This window comes from Anabas testudineus, chromosome 13 (genome assembly GCF_900324465.2).
Source record: "Anabas testudineus chromosome 13, fAnaTes1.2, whole genome shotgun sequence".
Taxonomy (NCBI): domain Eukaryota; kingdom Metazoa; phylum Chordata; class Actinopteri; order Anabantiformes; family Anabantidae; genus Anabas; species Anabas testudineus.
Window position 1 is genome coordinate 14,100,358 of NC_046622.1, and position 15,530 is coordinate 14,115,887.

Genomic DNA, 15,530 nt, shown 5'->3' on the forward strand with positions numbered 1-15,530 from the left:
GGGAGGACATATTATTATTATTGTTGTTGTTGTTGTTATTAAACAATAAGTAAGCTGTGAGGAAAGGGACCAGGTCAGCAAAATTAGATATAATCAGCACAATTGATAGTCTGGCGACTGCAAACTGCTTGTTGGCGGTGTTTAAAATGTGGCTTAATAGGGGAATAAAGGGCAGGTGTCCAAGCAGGTGATGATGAGGTGATAGGGGAATAGAAAGAAGGGCAAAGAGATATATGTGCATATATAGATATACTAGCATATATATCAAATATACAAGTCTAAATATATATATACATATATATATATATGACAGTATAAGATAGATGTGAAGTTCAAAACAGCTGCAGAAAATAGCTACTGTAGGAAATGCAAGAACAAAAACAATCTGCATTGATTGGCATATATAGCTACATGCATGTGTTCTCCCTAAATAAAATTGAATAAAAGTTTTCAGAGGATTTACTACTTTAATATTTGTGTTTTGAGCTGTTGAAGTCATCGGCCCACCGTTCGCAGTTATTTCACTGTTTTCCAGCTGTGAGGAGCTCTTCCATTTCCGCTGGGCATTGTGCTGTAGGACTGCCAACAGCTCAATCATAAATCATAAAGTGATTCTAGTATCCATACTAGTATTATTAATTACCATTTTTCCATAGTAGACATACAACCAAAGAAGGTAGCATGATAAACAGGCTGAATTTCTAGGTGATACATCACAGTTAATGAGAAACGACTCATTTTAAAATCATTTGGATCCTTTTTGAAACTTTGTACTGATGAAATAGCAACATGTGCTTGCTTAATTTTAGCAATCCCAGCATAATGAAGACATAACAGCATGTCATTCTAGCTACCTGCTACAGACTGTAAAGGACATTATCTAGTTTCAAAACACGGGAGGATGAGGAACACAGATGGACTGAGGTGGTGAATCAGGCCCATTCACTACAGTCACCTAATAGCTTGACATAAAATTGCATAACAGTGAAACCGAGACACTTTGTGCACACTGTCCTCTCATTACAGCAAATAACAAATCGTCGTTTTGGAAAGAAGTGAACAATGTCACTTAAACAGACATCATAACTCTGCAGTGATGAATAAAAACAGGAACATTATAGCTGCCGCTGCTAACGTTTGCTCCTCTCCTGTGCCCACTCATTCCCCGAGCACTGCGTAAATTACAGATTATTACCACACAACATGCACAAAGAGATAATTACATGATCCAGGTCTCAACAATTCGCCATTATACTCCCCGTCAAAGGCCGTCCGCTGGTCCAGATGTATTGCTTTAAGTGTGAGGTGGCTCTTATTACACCCATAACAATCTCAGACAGCCTGTGTCTCTGGGATAGTAATGTCATGCCAGGCAGTGGCAAGGCTCTCCCATTGTTCTGCATGAGATGTTTATAGCTTTGTGCCTGATATATGATAACCAATAAGTAAGATTGTAATTACAAGGCCCACACTCCGCCACTCCATTGCCTGATGAATGCGTGAAATAAAAGATGGGGGGTTCTTTGTGCAGACTAGTTATTATGGAGACATAAAGAGACCTGACATGCGGCGGTACTATGAACAGGGAAGCACTAGCAGGGGCCGAAATAAATAGCATATATCCATTTCCTCCACAAAATGGCAAAGTAAATAGCACTGACCTTCTTAAAACAAATGAGCTGCAAGCCAGCGAGTGTCCAAATCAAAATACTTAGTTACACATATTCCAACTTTTTCCTATTTCTCTGTTCAAGGCAAGAAGTAATAACACAATTAGGTGAAATAAAAACACAAAAAATAACACAATGGTATCCCATTGTAGGGCCCGGGACGCAGAGCAGTGCTGCGGTCAGACCCTGTGTCTCCTAAACTAATCAGCAGTGCAGTTCTGTCCATTCTTTACGGATGTCACCTCAGAGCACAACCAAAAGCCACTGAAAGTCAGAATACTCCATCAATAATTTGTAAATCGAGTCATTAAGGGGCACTGCGATGGATTCTAGGTATTGTTGGACCTTTTGAAAAGTAAGCTTTCTCGCTTTCTCTACACAAGGTTGATCAATACTGGTAAATACGAAGCAGCAGCCAGCCACAGGTTAGCTCGGCTCAGTTTGGCATCAAGTCTGGAAAAGAGGGGAAAACAGCTGGTTGTGTCCAAAAGTAACAAAAAGAGCTGAATTTATGGGGGGTTACGTGCGGGCTGGCACGGAAACTTCCTGAGATACGATGTCTTAATGTTAATTTGTCAGCTCCAGAGGTTGACAAACCTGTTACCTTTAAACCAGAGCCGGTCTCGGTGTTTACATGTGTTTGTTAAGAAAAGTTCCCATTTTTGGAACAGTCGAGATAAGATAAGTGGGTCAATACCCCTCTCATTTACCAACAGCTCCTGTAGCTTTACTGTGTCAACAACATCCTCCTAGCAGCTCCTCTAAAATCAGTAATTACAAATGTCCTATATTGTTTGCTGCTCTTAGCTCGGTCTTCGCCGATGCTGCTTGAGGGTCAGTTACCTCTAATCCAAACTGCATTGAGCGTCAAACCCTGATCCACCAGTTCTCCCAGTTTGTGGCTCGGACACTAATGCAGAATGAAATGTGCTGCTTACCTTGGAGAGAGACGTTTCTCTGATAATAATCTGAGGCCATCTAAGAGCTTATTCAGGTCCTCTCCAATGACCCCTTGTCTTTGAAGTGTGAACTTGAAAGTGTTAAAGTGGAAAGGCTGCTGAGGAGTAATGGAGCTCCAGTGAAAGCGTTTCTATTTGAACCACCAAAAGCCTCAGCGCTGACGTACAATGAGATATCATCTCGGAGTCTGGTATGTATTTCCTCCCCCACTTGATCGGGCCTGATTTGAAGTTGGAGCCTTTTTTTTTTTCATACCTGACGTCAGATCTAATAAAGCTGCACACAAAGTTTCATCTAGCTCAAGTTCAGAGGGACATTTTTAGTCTGATAATACTAAGTGCAGTATTTAAGCTGCAGCGTGTTCACACCTCATAGGAAAGGATCAAACTGTAGCGCTGTTACAGGCATTTTAAAGGAGTAGTACGCCATTTAGGAAGAAAATAACTTGCTTGCTGAGAGTTGGACAAGAAGGCTAATACACTTTCATGTCTGTATAATAAATATAAAGATGCAGATGGCAACTGGTTAACTTAGCTTAGCAGAGTCAGATGAGTGAACGGTATCAAACTTCTCCTTTAACTCTCTTATTTCCAAAAACGCAAAATGACTTCTTTAAGAAAAGTGTGTTATGTCGAGCGCAAGACGCCATGTTATTTCTCAGTTTGTTTAACATGTTGTCAGCAATGATATAAATGTTTCTCTCAGGCCATAAAAGAGCAAAACTGCCTTCAGCAGACATAGTTTTAACCCTGGGACTAATAGAGACACTATGCAGTTGACAGACAATTCAGTCCTGCAGGGCCAGGGGCCAAAATCCTTGAGTTCCACCCCTGTTTGAGAGAAGATCAAATGCTCAGTGCAACAGCTGAGGAAGTGCAGACTCTCCTCATTCAGCCACTAGATGGAAACAATAGCTCTCTGCTCAGCACAATCGCTGTTTCAATTCATTTGTTACATGTCAAGCCTGATTCTGTGCACCGCTTTGTCTTTCTCCATCATGTCATCTTATTCATGGTTTAATAGTGTGCATGTTTTGTTTTTTTGTGTGTGTGTTTTCAGACAGACTGTCCTTCATCTGGTCCACATGGTGCAGCACATGCACCATCCACACCGTCTACCAGCTGCAAATGTGCTTTGCTTTTTAAGAGCACTGACCTGCAGGTCTCAATAAAGTTTCAGTTAATATTGCATGAAAACATTAGCAGAAACGATGACGGTGACTGCGATTATGAGTCAGCAACAGTAAAATGCCAGTGGAACTATCGTGTTACTGGAGGAGTGTGTTATTTTCTACAGCTATAGCGGAGAAAAATAAACTCAGTATCTGAGAAATACTGTGTGAGTATGGATTCAGGGGGATAGTAGTTTAACTTTTCTTCTGCGGTCGTTGTAATTATTTAATAAAGAATAATAATAATTTGAGCTATATTTGGTGGTTGCTCACTGTGTGGTCTGCTCCTGATGTTTTAACCCCAGTACTGTGCTTTACTCCACCTCAGACATACTTCTACTTCATATTTCTCTATACTTTACAGTTGTAACTATTTCTCCTATATATCTGCATCACTGCATTTGACAGCTATAGTAGCGTTGGTGATTAATATATGCATTCAATTTAATATAATGTGTTATTTATATTTATATTTACATAACACAGCACACAATGTAATTAAAATTAACATGCAAATGGAGAACATGCAAGCATACGCTGCTTTGAGTTCACTGTGTATTTTTGTGTGTAAAGTACCAATACTCTAATGAAGTAAAAGTACAATATCACTCATAATTTTAGTATTCAGGTTTAAGTAACCTATTATAATGACTTGTGGGTGTGAATTAGAGTAAGAGGTGATTGATTTTGCTTTTTGATTTTCTGGTGTTTCTGTTTAGTTTTGGGTTTTTTTAGGTCGTTTTAAATGATTGTTTACACAAAAACAGTGTTTTATATTGTGGCACTGACAGGCTGCGTTACTACTATTCAGAGAAGACATGTCAGAAGTATTTGACCATCCTCCAGCATCTGTCTGATCATTTTCCTTGCGTGGTGCTCCGGTTGCACTGTGCGCGTCACGGAGCCCCCACCGCTCCTCCTCCTCTCCGTCTCTCCCTGACTGAAGTCCCACTGAGCGGCTTTCAAACTTCAGTGTCGAGCCTGAAAGCGGAGCACGAAGAGCCGGAGCCGACAGACAGACAGGCAGACAGACAGGCAGACAGACAGACAGACAGGCAGACAGACCCAGCACTAGACCCGCTACGAGCAGCGGCTTCTCACGGACACTCGGAGCGGGGATTTACTCGGAGCGCACGGTGCGTGATTGTGGAGATTTTCCTGCGCTGCTGCTCGAAGTTTCCGACTGTCACGTTTCAGTTTCGGACCTGTGCCTCGTCCGTTTGTGGGACTAATCGTTTCAATGCAACACTGAATAATTAAACAGCTACTTTGTGCGTGCAGCTGTTTTTGGGACTGCTTCGCCATGGGGAAATAGCGGGGATCTCTCTCTCTCTCTCTCCCTCTCTCTCTCTCTCTCTCTCTTTTTTTTTACCCGACCCCGTGTTTCTGACTTCTTCGTGATCGTTTCCAAAAGACAAGTCTCCGTTTTTTTTTTTTTTCTAATTAAAAATCAGCATGGATGGTTGTCCGCTGAAGGTGGCGATTTTTCTGTGGTGTCTGCTGGTGATTTCTGGCTCCAGCTTTGAGATCGGCTCCTACGACCTGGAGCGAGGCAGACCGGCCAAGTGCGAGCCCATCGTGATCCCCATGTGCCAGGGGATCGGCTACAACCTGACCCGGATGCCCAACTTCATGGACCACGACGACCAGAACGAGGCTGCCATTAAGCTGAACGAGTTTGCCCCTCTGGTGGCTTATGGCTGTGATGTGCACCTCCGCTTCTTCCTCTGCTCCCTCTACGCCCCCATGTGCACAGACAAAGTGTCGACCTCCATCCCCGCCTGCAGACCCATGTGTGAGCAGGCTCGGGAGAGGTGTGCACCCATCATGAAGAAGTTCAGCTACACCTGGCCGGACTCGCTCGACTGCTCCAAGCTGCCCACCAGAAACGACCCCAACGCTCTGTGCATGGAGGCCCCCGAGAACGAGACCAGGACCGAGGTTAAGAAAGGTGAAGGCATGCTTCCTGTGCCCCCTCGCCCCAGGCAGCCGGGCACCAGCGGCAGCCGCTCGCCTGGCAGCACAGGCTCCTGCGAGAACCCAGACAAGTTCCAGTTTGTGGAGAAGAGCCAGTCGTGTGCACCACGCTGCTCTGCAGCTGTGGACGTCTTCTGGTCCAGACAGGACAAAGACTTTGCCTTCATTTGGATGACAGTGTGGTCTATCCTCTGCTTTGTCTCCACTGCCTTCACCGTGTTGACCTTCCTCCTGGAGCCTCACCGTTTCCAGTACCCGGAGCGGCCCATCATCTTCCTCTCCATGTGCTACAACGTCTACTCAGTAGCCTTCATCATCCGCTCAGTGGCTGGAGCAGAGAACATCGCCTGTGACCGAGAGCACGGCGAGCTGTACATCATCCAGGAAGGGCTGGAGTCCACTGGCTGCACCATCGTCTTCCTCATCCTGTACTACTTTGGCATGGCCTCTTCTATCTGGTGGGTCATCCTCACCCTCACCTGGTTCCTGGCTGCAGGGAAGAAGTGGGGTCACGAGGCCATCGAAGCCCACAGCAACTACTTCCACATGGCTGCTTGGGGCATTCCTGCTCTGAAGACCATAATCATCCTCACAATGAGAAAGGTGGCTGGAGATGAGCTGACGGGGTTGTGCTATGTGGGAAGCATGGACTCTGGGGCGCTCACTGGCTTCGTCCTGATCCCCCTCTCCTGCTACCTGGTCATCGGCACCTCTTTCATCCTCACAGGCTTTGTGGCTCTTTTCCACATCCGGAAAGTGATGAAGACGGAGGGCACCAACACCGAGAAGCTGGAGAAGCTCATGGTGAAAATCGGCATCTACTCCATCCTCTACACGGTGCCGGCCACCTGCGTCATAGTCTGCTATTTCTACGAGAGGCTCAACATGGACTACTGGAAGCTGAGGGGTCTGCAGATGAAGTGCGGCTCGTTCAACGGGCACAGCAGCGACTGCTCGCTGCAGACGTCCGTGCCCACCGTGGCCGTGTTCATGCTGAAGATCTTCATGTCGCTGGTGGTTGGCATCACCAGTGGGGTGTGGGTGTGGAGCTCTAAGACCCTGCAGACCTGGCAGGGCCTGTGCAGCAGGAAGCTGGCAGACAGGACTAGTAGTAGGAAGCCGTGCAGCGGCGTCAGCTGCGGCAGCACACACTGCCACTACAAATCTCCTGCTGTGGTTCTTCACATGGCCAAGACTGACCTGCACTCAGACAACCCCACACATGTCTGACTGAGAGCGTGCATACACACACTCACTCACACTGCAAAACACTATCACACAAAGAAACACACACACACACACACACCCATGCCCTGTGTAAGGAGCTGCTAAAGACTTTATAAGAGGTTGAGTGGTTGAATCAGACTGTCATTTACGCCTCTGCTGCTGCCAAGGGACACACAGGTACAAGCATCACTATGAGAAACTATCTATAAACAGTATTCAGTGCATAAAGGGAAATGTTCAGTATTGTTACCCATACCTTTGTTCATAGTGTTTCGTGCAGTAGACATGCCCAAAGCAAAAAAAAAAAAAAAAAGAGACTGTTATGGGAGGCATCTTGGGAAATATTAGTCTAAACTCCTCCCTCAAAGTGGCATGGTTGGCTGTATAAATCTGTATAAATGTCTTATTTATTGTAAATATATTTAATTTAAAGCTCACCCTGGCACTTACCAGATTTGTTGTTAAGTTGCATTTATTAAAGTTCGAAAGAAATTTAAGTGCCTTTCATAAGAAAGTCTGGTTCTGGCTTTTTGGAGGATAATAAATTTGTGGAATTCACGTTCAACGTCTTGGCTGCCTGGTGTTGTCATTTTGGTAACTACCCTGATTTTCCTGCCATTCTTCTCCTGGGATTCGCGCATTTTTCACATCGGGGGGCTCCCTTCCAAACGTGTTGTCTTCAGAGTGCACGCTGCATCCCCGAGACGTGCCCAACAATAATCCTCAAAGAGAATCGCTGATGAATAGTGACAAACCATGGCGAGTCTTAATGTTTGCATCATGGTCTTAAAAAATGTAGGAGCAGTTTGCAGTGGAATATATTTAATTAATGGATGTTTTAATCCTTCCACAGAATCACAGTTGTTGCCCTCTTGCTGCTCTATTTCATCCCTGAGCTACTAGTCAGCACTTTGATGTGAGAGGACAAATCTGAAGTGGATTTCAGCCTTATTGCATGGTTTCACTGACACGTTCAAAGTTTAGCGCAGACACTCAAATCTGTGAGTAGATGGATTATTAACTTAATACTTACATTTTTTAGTAGCTGTGTTTCATATAAATTATAGAAATTCCAGTACACAAAAGATTTCTGTATTTATATGTTTGAATTTGATACACTGAGAGGTGGCTAAAGAAACAATGCGCCTCTAATCCTCCAGAAACTACCATGAGGTATAAATAATCACTGGCTGATTCACAGAAAAAGTATGCATAACATTATTTTTATTAAATAAATACCTAAGTTAGGTCTCGCAACCAACATTTCAGTAATGAAGTCCGTTTTACTATGCACAAGCGCCACCTTGTTCTCAGATGGGGCATAAAAAAGTCAAAACAAATAGCTCTTACATTACAGGACTTTAACAATTTAAGTGCCAGCGTAAATTGCAGCCACACACAGCAAGTGGTAATTTCACAGTAGAACACTGTGTTTGACAGCAGGGGAATTGATTGTTTATTATGTCTGTGTTTAATTGTGTGCTGTGTCACCGGCAGCCGTACATGGGGAGTGATAGCATGGAAAAACTGCGATGACCAGGAGCTTATTTTCATTACATTACTGGAACCTCCGCGGTGTGAATCAGGCACGCGCTCGCTGAAACCTCCCGAGGTTAAAAACTGTGTTATTGTCATTTTTTCCACCACTTGCAGAGTTAAACGCAGATTTGTGTCGTGCAGCTGGTTCCATGCACACGTCGGTATTCATGTGCTAAACACACACACACACAGTGTAAATCAAAGATGCATTATGTCTGTGTAGTAAATTAACCACATTTCCACTCACTGTGCAGCGTTGTGTGGATCAGTGCAACGCCTGAGTTAACTTAAATTACTTATTCCTTCCTTCTGCAGAACAAGATGTGGGTTAACTACCAACATCCTCCCCTTTTTTGTTTTCATTACTCAGCCATTGTAGATGTTGTCCATGGCTTGGCAGGCGAACTCTGCAAGTCCTGGACTCTGACACTGTGTGGATCACATTTAACTATTAAAAACAGTTGTTTTGCTTGGAGCGCGCTCGCGACCAGAAACTCGACTGGTGGTGTTTCAGCCACATGTTCCAGTTCACGGGCGCCTGAACGGGGACGCGTGCTTCCTCCCCAGTTTACACTCCAGTGACATAACCCAGAAAGGCCAAACACTTGCTGCGTGTGACACAAAGCAGCTTGTCCCACCTGTGCTGAGCTGCACTGATTAGATAGGAAGGAGGTAGCTGCAGACAGTCACACTGGGGTAATGCAGAGGACAAGTTTGTCTTCTGCTGCTTTTCTTTTTTTCTTTTTCCATTTATTGCTGCATATGACTAAGACAGGTTTTAACAAATCACAAAGGTCAACAGAAACGACTTGTAAATGCAGCAACAGGACGTCTTCGCTCGGTTTCTTTTCCCACAAGAAATGAGTTTTATCGCTACATTTCCAGGTCACCGGCTGCTATTTTTAGCTCCTCTCTCTTTTTGCAGAGGAATGGAATCACACAGCGCCGTGCTTTAGATAGAGGCAAAAAAGAAAGGTTCATTCCAAAAACAGAGTTTGCTTGAGCTGTGGTTCCTTTGGCGCCAGAGATGTGGCTGCCGGGAACACCTTCCCTTCACACACACATACACACACACTCACACAGACACACACACACACCTGAGGTCTGCAGTGCTGGAGCAGTGCCAGCCAATCAACACCGTGCTTGTTTTGAAGAAGACCCCACCCCACCTTCCAGTAATGTCCAATTTCAGGAGTAAGTAAGCTCGTCTCGCTCTAAAGATTTAGTTTGGCTGAGCCTGTGCACTGTTTTTCTTCTCTTCTGGCTCAGGAGGTTAAATAGTGTCAGAGTCAGTTGCACTGAGCAGTTAGTTTGTACGGGCCAAAAGTGAGACTACTCCCAGAAAAGGCAACACTTCTCCTTATAGGTTCCTCAGCAATATTTTATTGTGTTAACTGTGAGCCCATCAGACTATTTATTGAATCTAAAGCAACACAGAACAAGTCTATTTACCCAGGATTTGTACAATTTGTTTTTTTGTAAAAAGGCGTAAAAACACCTCAGCCGTTATCCCACTTTGGCTGCTGACACCATGTTTTTGTCTGCTGAAGAGAAATCCCTCCATCTGGTCATGGGTCTGATTAAAGGCGATCATTATGGCATCAATGTGCCTCCCTCATAGACTTAAACCCCTGCCCACCCCTGAGGGGAAAAAAGAGAAAATAAAGCATCCTTCATTACCCTGCCCTCCCTCCTTCTGTAGTCCCTCACCCCCCTTGAGCACTATCCCTTTCCTGTGCTGTTTTGATGTGTAAATGAGCATATTGAAAACCTGCAGGCCCCCAAAGAGATGCTTTCCATGAAAATGCAGCAGTCAGAGAGCACCAGAGTTCACACCGCTCACAACTCCTCCCAACCGGACTCCAGTCAGACACCCAGTACGCCGCTGTTGTCTCGCCTGCTGGACACAAACACGTAAAATCGCACATAAAACCGCGCAGACACACGCTCACTCATCGCATTATGCAGACACAAACATTTCCGTGTTGACTCCTGTGAATCATATGCCTCGGAGGTAAAGACACACAGGAAGAGTTTGAGAATTTGGCTTGACAGAGACTTTTTGTTGAAACGGGGAGACAAGTGTCAAGTGTCTGAAGTGGCTGAAGAGATACAGCAGCTGAAATTTTTCTGCAGCATTTATCACGTCAATGAAACGAAAGCACACGGGCTGAGATACTGGAAGCATGTTTCTCAGCTCAGAGGATTGTTCAGTGTCGTGGAAGCTCAGAAGCACTGCACAGGAAATACATACAGATGTGCATTCATTTCAAAATAACGCATTATATAATCAACAGAAACACACTCATCAGGCGTTTTAGAACCAAAACACTTGTTTGTTGTCCCTCCGTTCACCCAAGATCCAACTGTAAAGATTTCTTCTGGTACCATGGTTCTCGTTGTCTGTGTCACAATGTGTCAAACATTGGTGCAACAGGGTAAAGAGCATGACCCTTGATTTGGGAGGATTGTGATGTGTGAAAACATGTAGCAAATGTCCACCCAACTACCAGGTTTTATTGACTCTTTAAAAACATTAAGTACCCACAACAGGCATGACAATAATGTGATCACCGGAGATATATTACAGTGCATATACAGTAGGAATCTATGGGATCTATGAGGGACTTCCTATTATCACAACTAATTCTTTTATACTTAACCTGGAGCAGAGTGTTCAAATGGAAAAACAGAAAAGCACTGTTTACATTAAAATCATAAAAAACACATTTAACTAAATGACCACAGAGGCTGAAATTATCCATGTGCAGTCTCTGGTATCATGTAGATCTTGTTCCTACAACTGTACTTAAAGTAAGTGGCCTGGACAAGCTGAATAATGTAATGTCAAAGATGCAGACAGGTCAAAATGAAACGTGGAGCCATGACACTGCACAAAGTAGAAAACCACAGAACTGAAAGCTGAGCAGATTATATAAAACCCAGTGCAGGAGGAGAAAGTTTCAAGAAAAAAAGTTTTCAGCTTTTTTGCTGTATCCTTTTTCAGTTTTTTCATGTCCTTTGATCAATAAGCAGAAGACAGAGAAGTAAAGCTTTCTCATCCCTCTCTACTCATTCCTGTGCTCCGTCTGCCGTTGGCTGAAGGAGAGATGAATCAGTCATAGACTTAAATGATGATCACTGTTAATCTCCTTTGCCACTCGGCTGCCATCTCCTCAAATACATTCATCTCATTTCCAACAGTGTTCACGGCCTCTTCTTCCTTTCTAATTGGGCACCGTCAAGAATCCAGAAGTCACCGTTTGGTGTGCTGCAGCCGGCGAGATGGCTCTTTGAGCTTGTGGGTCAGCGATGGCAAGTATTTGTTTGAGGGTTAAATCACAGCAGGCCTTTCATCATGTTGTTATGTTGCACGATCAGAGGCTTGGGATTATGTAGGTCAGACGTTGGAGAGTGAGAGCACCCCTTTTGTAGCTGCCATTTTTATTCAGTTGCTAGGCAGCACCCGCTCTAATCTCTTGTACCAAAGAGTCTCTCCATGGGGAAAAAGAGAGGGAGCAGGAGTTACAAAGGATGAAAAAAAAATGTGAAAACAGCATCAACAAAGAACACAAACCCATGCAAGGACGCTTTCAGAAACACTCTACAGGGAGGGGGTGGTAAGGACAGGATGTGGGAGTCTAAGCTCAGCCCTGAAATCTGCTCTGGCCCTCCTGAACATCTTTAAACCTCTGCGGTTTGTTTGGGCCATTGAATGAATAAGTAAAGAAGGATAATCAACCAATCGCACAAGTCCGACACCAGGGTAGATTCAGCATCCAAATCTGTGCCTGTTTCCAAATGTGGAGGAACAATATTTGAGTGTTAGGGTACATAAACTTCACGTCTTTCAACTCTTGAGTGCAGCTTTTCAAAACAAGTCGAGCTGGTCCAGTGAGGAGAGTTGATGTGAGTCATGACTTTGGCACAATTTGTCTGTCAGTAGGTACCAAAATGGATCAGAACCACTCAGATCCAGGGCTCGCTCGTCTGGCAAGCGCGTCTGCTGTCACACTGCCGCTGCAGCCCCCCCACCCTCAAACCCCATCGCCAACCCCCCCCCGCCACCCCCGTCCTAAATGTGCTCATGTCACGCTCCGCCATCAAAGGCTCACCCCTCGGCTCTGTGTTCTGAGGGAGGAGGCACATCCCTCCCTCACTCCCCCCCACCACACACTGATCCTCTCCCTCCCACCCCGGCCTCGGGCTCGGTAAGGATCTGCTATTCTCCGATGCATTTCACACTCTTTGATTTGGAGTTTTGAAGTTTGTTCTTGTCTGCCTTTTTTCTTGGTTTCTTGACTAGTTTATGTTTCATATTGACTGTCTCGATTTATGAAGTTTCCAGATGATGTGCGCTTTGCAAACTTGGCATTGTAGCACTTCTGGCTCGGATGCTGCCTGTAATCACTTGGAACTCACCTTCTTTTAATCATTCAACCTTTGCAAAAGTTGCAAGTTAAGGAAATAAATATTTATTTGGGCCATTTTAGGAATTGTACTTACTTTATTCTCAAGAATTAAATGAGAAGACTGACACCACAACTTTGCCTCTGCAGACTAGTGTAGCTGCGGTTTGTCTGTCCACTCTCATATTTTGATCAACGTATGCAACAGTCCATGTGGACGTCTGTGACAAATATAATTAAATTCCCTGTCTGGGTAATGTTGGCAAGAATAGGGCATGCATGAGGTCATAGTGACTTCGACCTTTGACCTTTAACTACTAAACTATAATCAGTTATTTTTGAGCCCAGCTGGACGTCCCTCAAGGCGCTCCTGTGATATTGCATTGAAAAGAATGGGATGGACAGATGGATATCTCCAAATCATAATGCCCCCGCCCACTATTGCCGCCGGTGCAGAGTCATAAAAATATTAGTTTTGGTAGTAACCCAGTGATCTATAATACAATAGGCTTAGTGGTATGATTAAAGTTAGTGCTACTGAAATAGTTTGTTACACTCAGAAAAGGCAAATACTAACAATAATTCACGTGTTCTGAACAAACAAGTTTGCATTTTTCAAGTGCAAACATTGCTCTTGTTTTGATTTTTTCCTGAAAAGGAGAATTTTTTACTGTAAAATGTAAATGTAATGGTTGTTTCCTGCAGCCAAACACATCAAATTTCTAGAACCACTCAGAGAAAGGCCATTTGGATGCTGTCATGCTCAATCATGCAAACATGACAAATGTGTTAGACTTGTGTGTGATATTTGATTAGAAAGTAATATTACCACGTAATTTACTACTTTTAACGAAGTAAAGTAACAAGTAACTGCCCCAACACTGGTGTTGGTTAGTGTTTGTCAACAGGCAAACTTTTTTCTTTTTTATTAAGTTATCCAACTCTCAAAAGTGTCAAACTATTGCTTTAAAAGAACATTTGTGCTTATTTACATCCACATTCAGTAGATACTGATAGTAGCCGAGTGTGTAAGTGGGACACTCATAACAGTGAAACAGTCTAAACAGAGAAGTGATTTTACTCCAGACTCTCTAAAGGTATAAACGTTCTTTGTGTCGCAGCTCAAAGGTTTGTACTGAGGGATATAATTGGTTAATTAAGGAGACAATTTGTTCGTGTGTGTGTGTGTGTGTGTGTGTGTGTGTGTGTGTATGGAGCTCGGGGGTGTTCTCGTCATATCACAAGTCCTGGTTTCTGTTCTTGGTTTTTCTGCACGTTATTTAAGCAGATGCCCACAATTGTTTGTTTTTTTGTGAGGACAGCGAAGCAGAAAATTTAACGGGACATTTCAGGGGCAGTTCAAACAAATTTGGCTAAAAAAGTTCCTATCATCAATTAAGGCCTTTTCCGGGCAGGACTGTTGACTCAGACTGATCACTGTACATTAGCCAGTCTGTGTAGTAAAAGGAACCAGCTGGGGCCACACTCACCCTAACACTAGGTCTTTTGTCAAGGTCTCAGCCCCCCCTTAAAGTAAAATAAAAATTTTGTTGCATGAGAGATCCTCTTTGTGCAGAAGGAGACATTGTTCCTATTGTGGCGTGTCAGAGCTGACATGCCAGGTCCAGCACAGTGCTGAATAAACTGTGGTTTGTGTACATACTGTAACTGTAGGCTGTGGAAAAGGAGTAAGGCAGCGGCCTGTGATGATCTTGGCGAATGGCGGGGATTTGGCATGCAGTGCAAGAGCTAGAGCAGCGGTACCACATGCAGCCGTTTCCCTGAGGATAATAAGTGCTTGTGGAGCAGAGAGGGAGAAAACCTGCAAGGATCAGCCTTCCTGTTCACACCCCATCATGCATGAGCTGGCAGGATTCTTGAGTTGTTATGGTCATGAGACATTTCCTGTGTGTTTTTTGGGGTTGCATCTGGGCTTGTTTACAGCCCAGGGTAGAGCCTCATTAAGTGGAACATGGTACTAGGCGGATGTGGGGGGAAGCTCAAGTGCCTATTAGTGGGGCCAACTTTTAGCCCCAAACCAGAACCCAACTGGGCCAGGTGCTCTGTACTACAGGCTTGTTTCCACAACACAGCCAAACAGAGCCAAAGAGGGTTTACTCATAAGAAAAATGTGCATCATTCATACTCAAGCAAAATCACTGTTTATTATGTTCATCAATGAGCGATTTGTTTTAATACTTCATTGTGCTTTTCATGGCTCTCAGGCCCAATTCCATTCATTCCTACTGATGATGTTAATCTTTAATTATGCGTCACACCAGTGTATAGTTTCATTTTTTATAAGAAGTGAGGTTCTGAAACAATAGTAAACATTATTGTTGCTTGGAGCAACAGTGGGCCATATGGCACAAATGAACATGATGTGTCAGGTTTGGGATACATCATGGATAATAACACTTGTTTGTAGGTTTTTTGGCTTTTGAAAATAAAAAATGATTTAGAAGGAAATTCATCGCACAGTGCGAGAGTAGAAATAGCCAGAAGTGCGACTGAAGAAAATGGAGATTTATTTATTTATATTTATGCACATTCATTTTTCTGCGTGCACAAGTATGA

General features: G+C 43.9%; 1 protein-coding gene across 1 annotated transcript; it reads left to right on the forward strand.

The window, feature by feature from the left end:
- The first annotated feature begins 4,727 nt into the window (after positions 1-4,727).
- Positions 4,728-7,570, forward strand: fzd9b (frizzled class receptor 9b). Its single transcript, XM_026341242.1, has one exon. It carries the CDS (start codon positions 5,257-5,259, stop codon positions 7,006-7,008), a length of 1,752 nt encoding a protein of 583 aa, XP_026197027.1. The 5' UTR covers positions 4,728-5,256; the 3' UTR covers positions 7,009-7,570.
- The last annotated feature ends 7,960 nt before the right edge of the window (positions 7,571-15,530 follow it).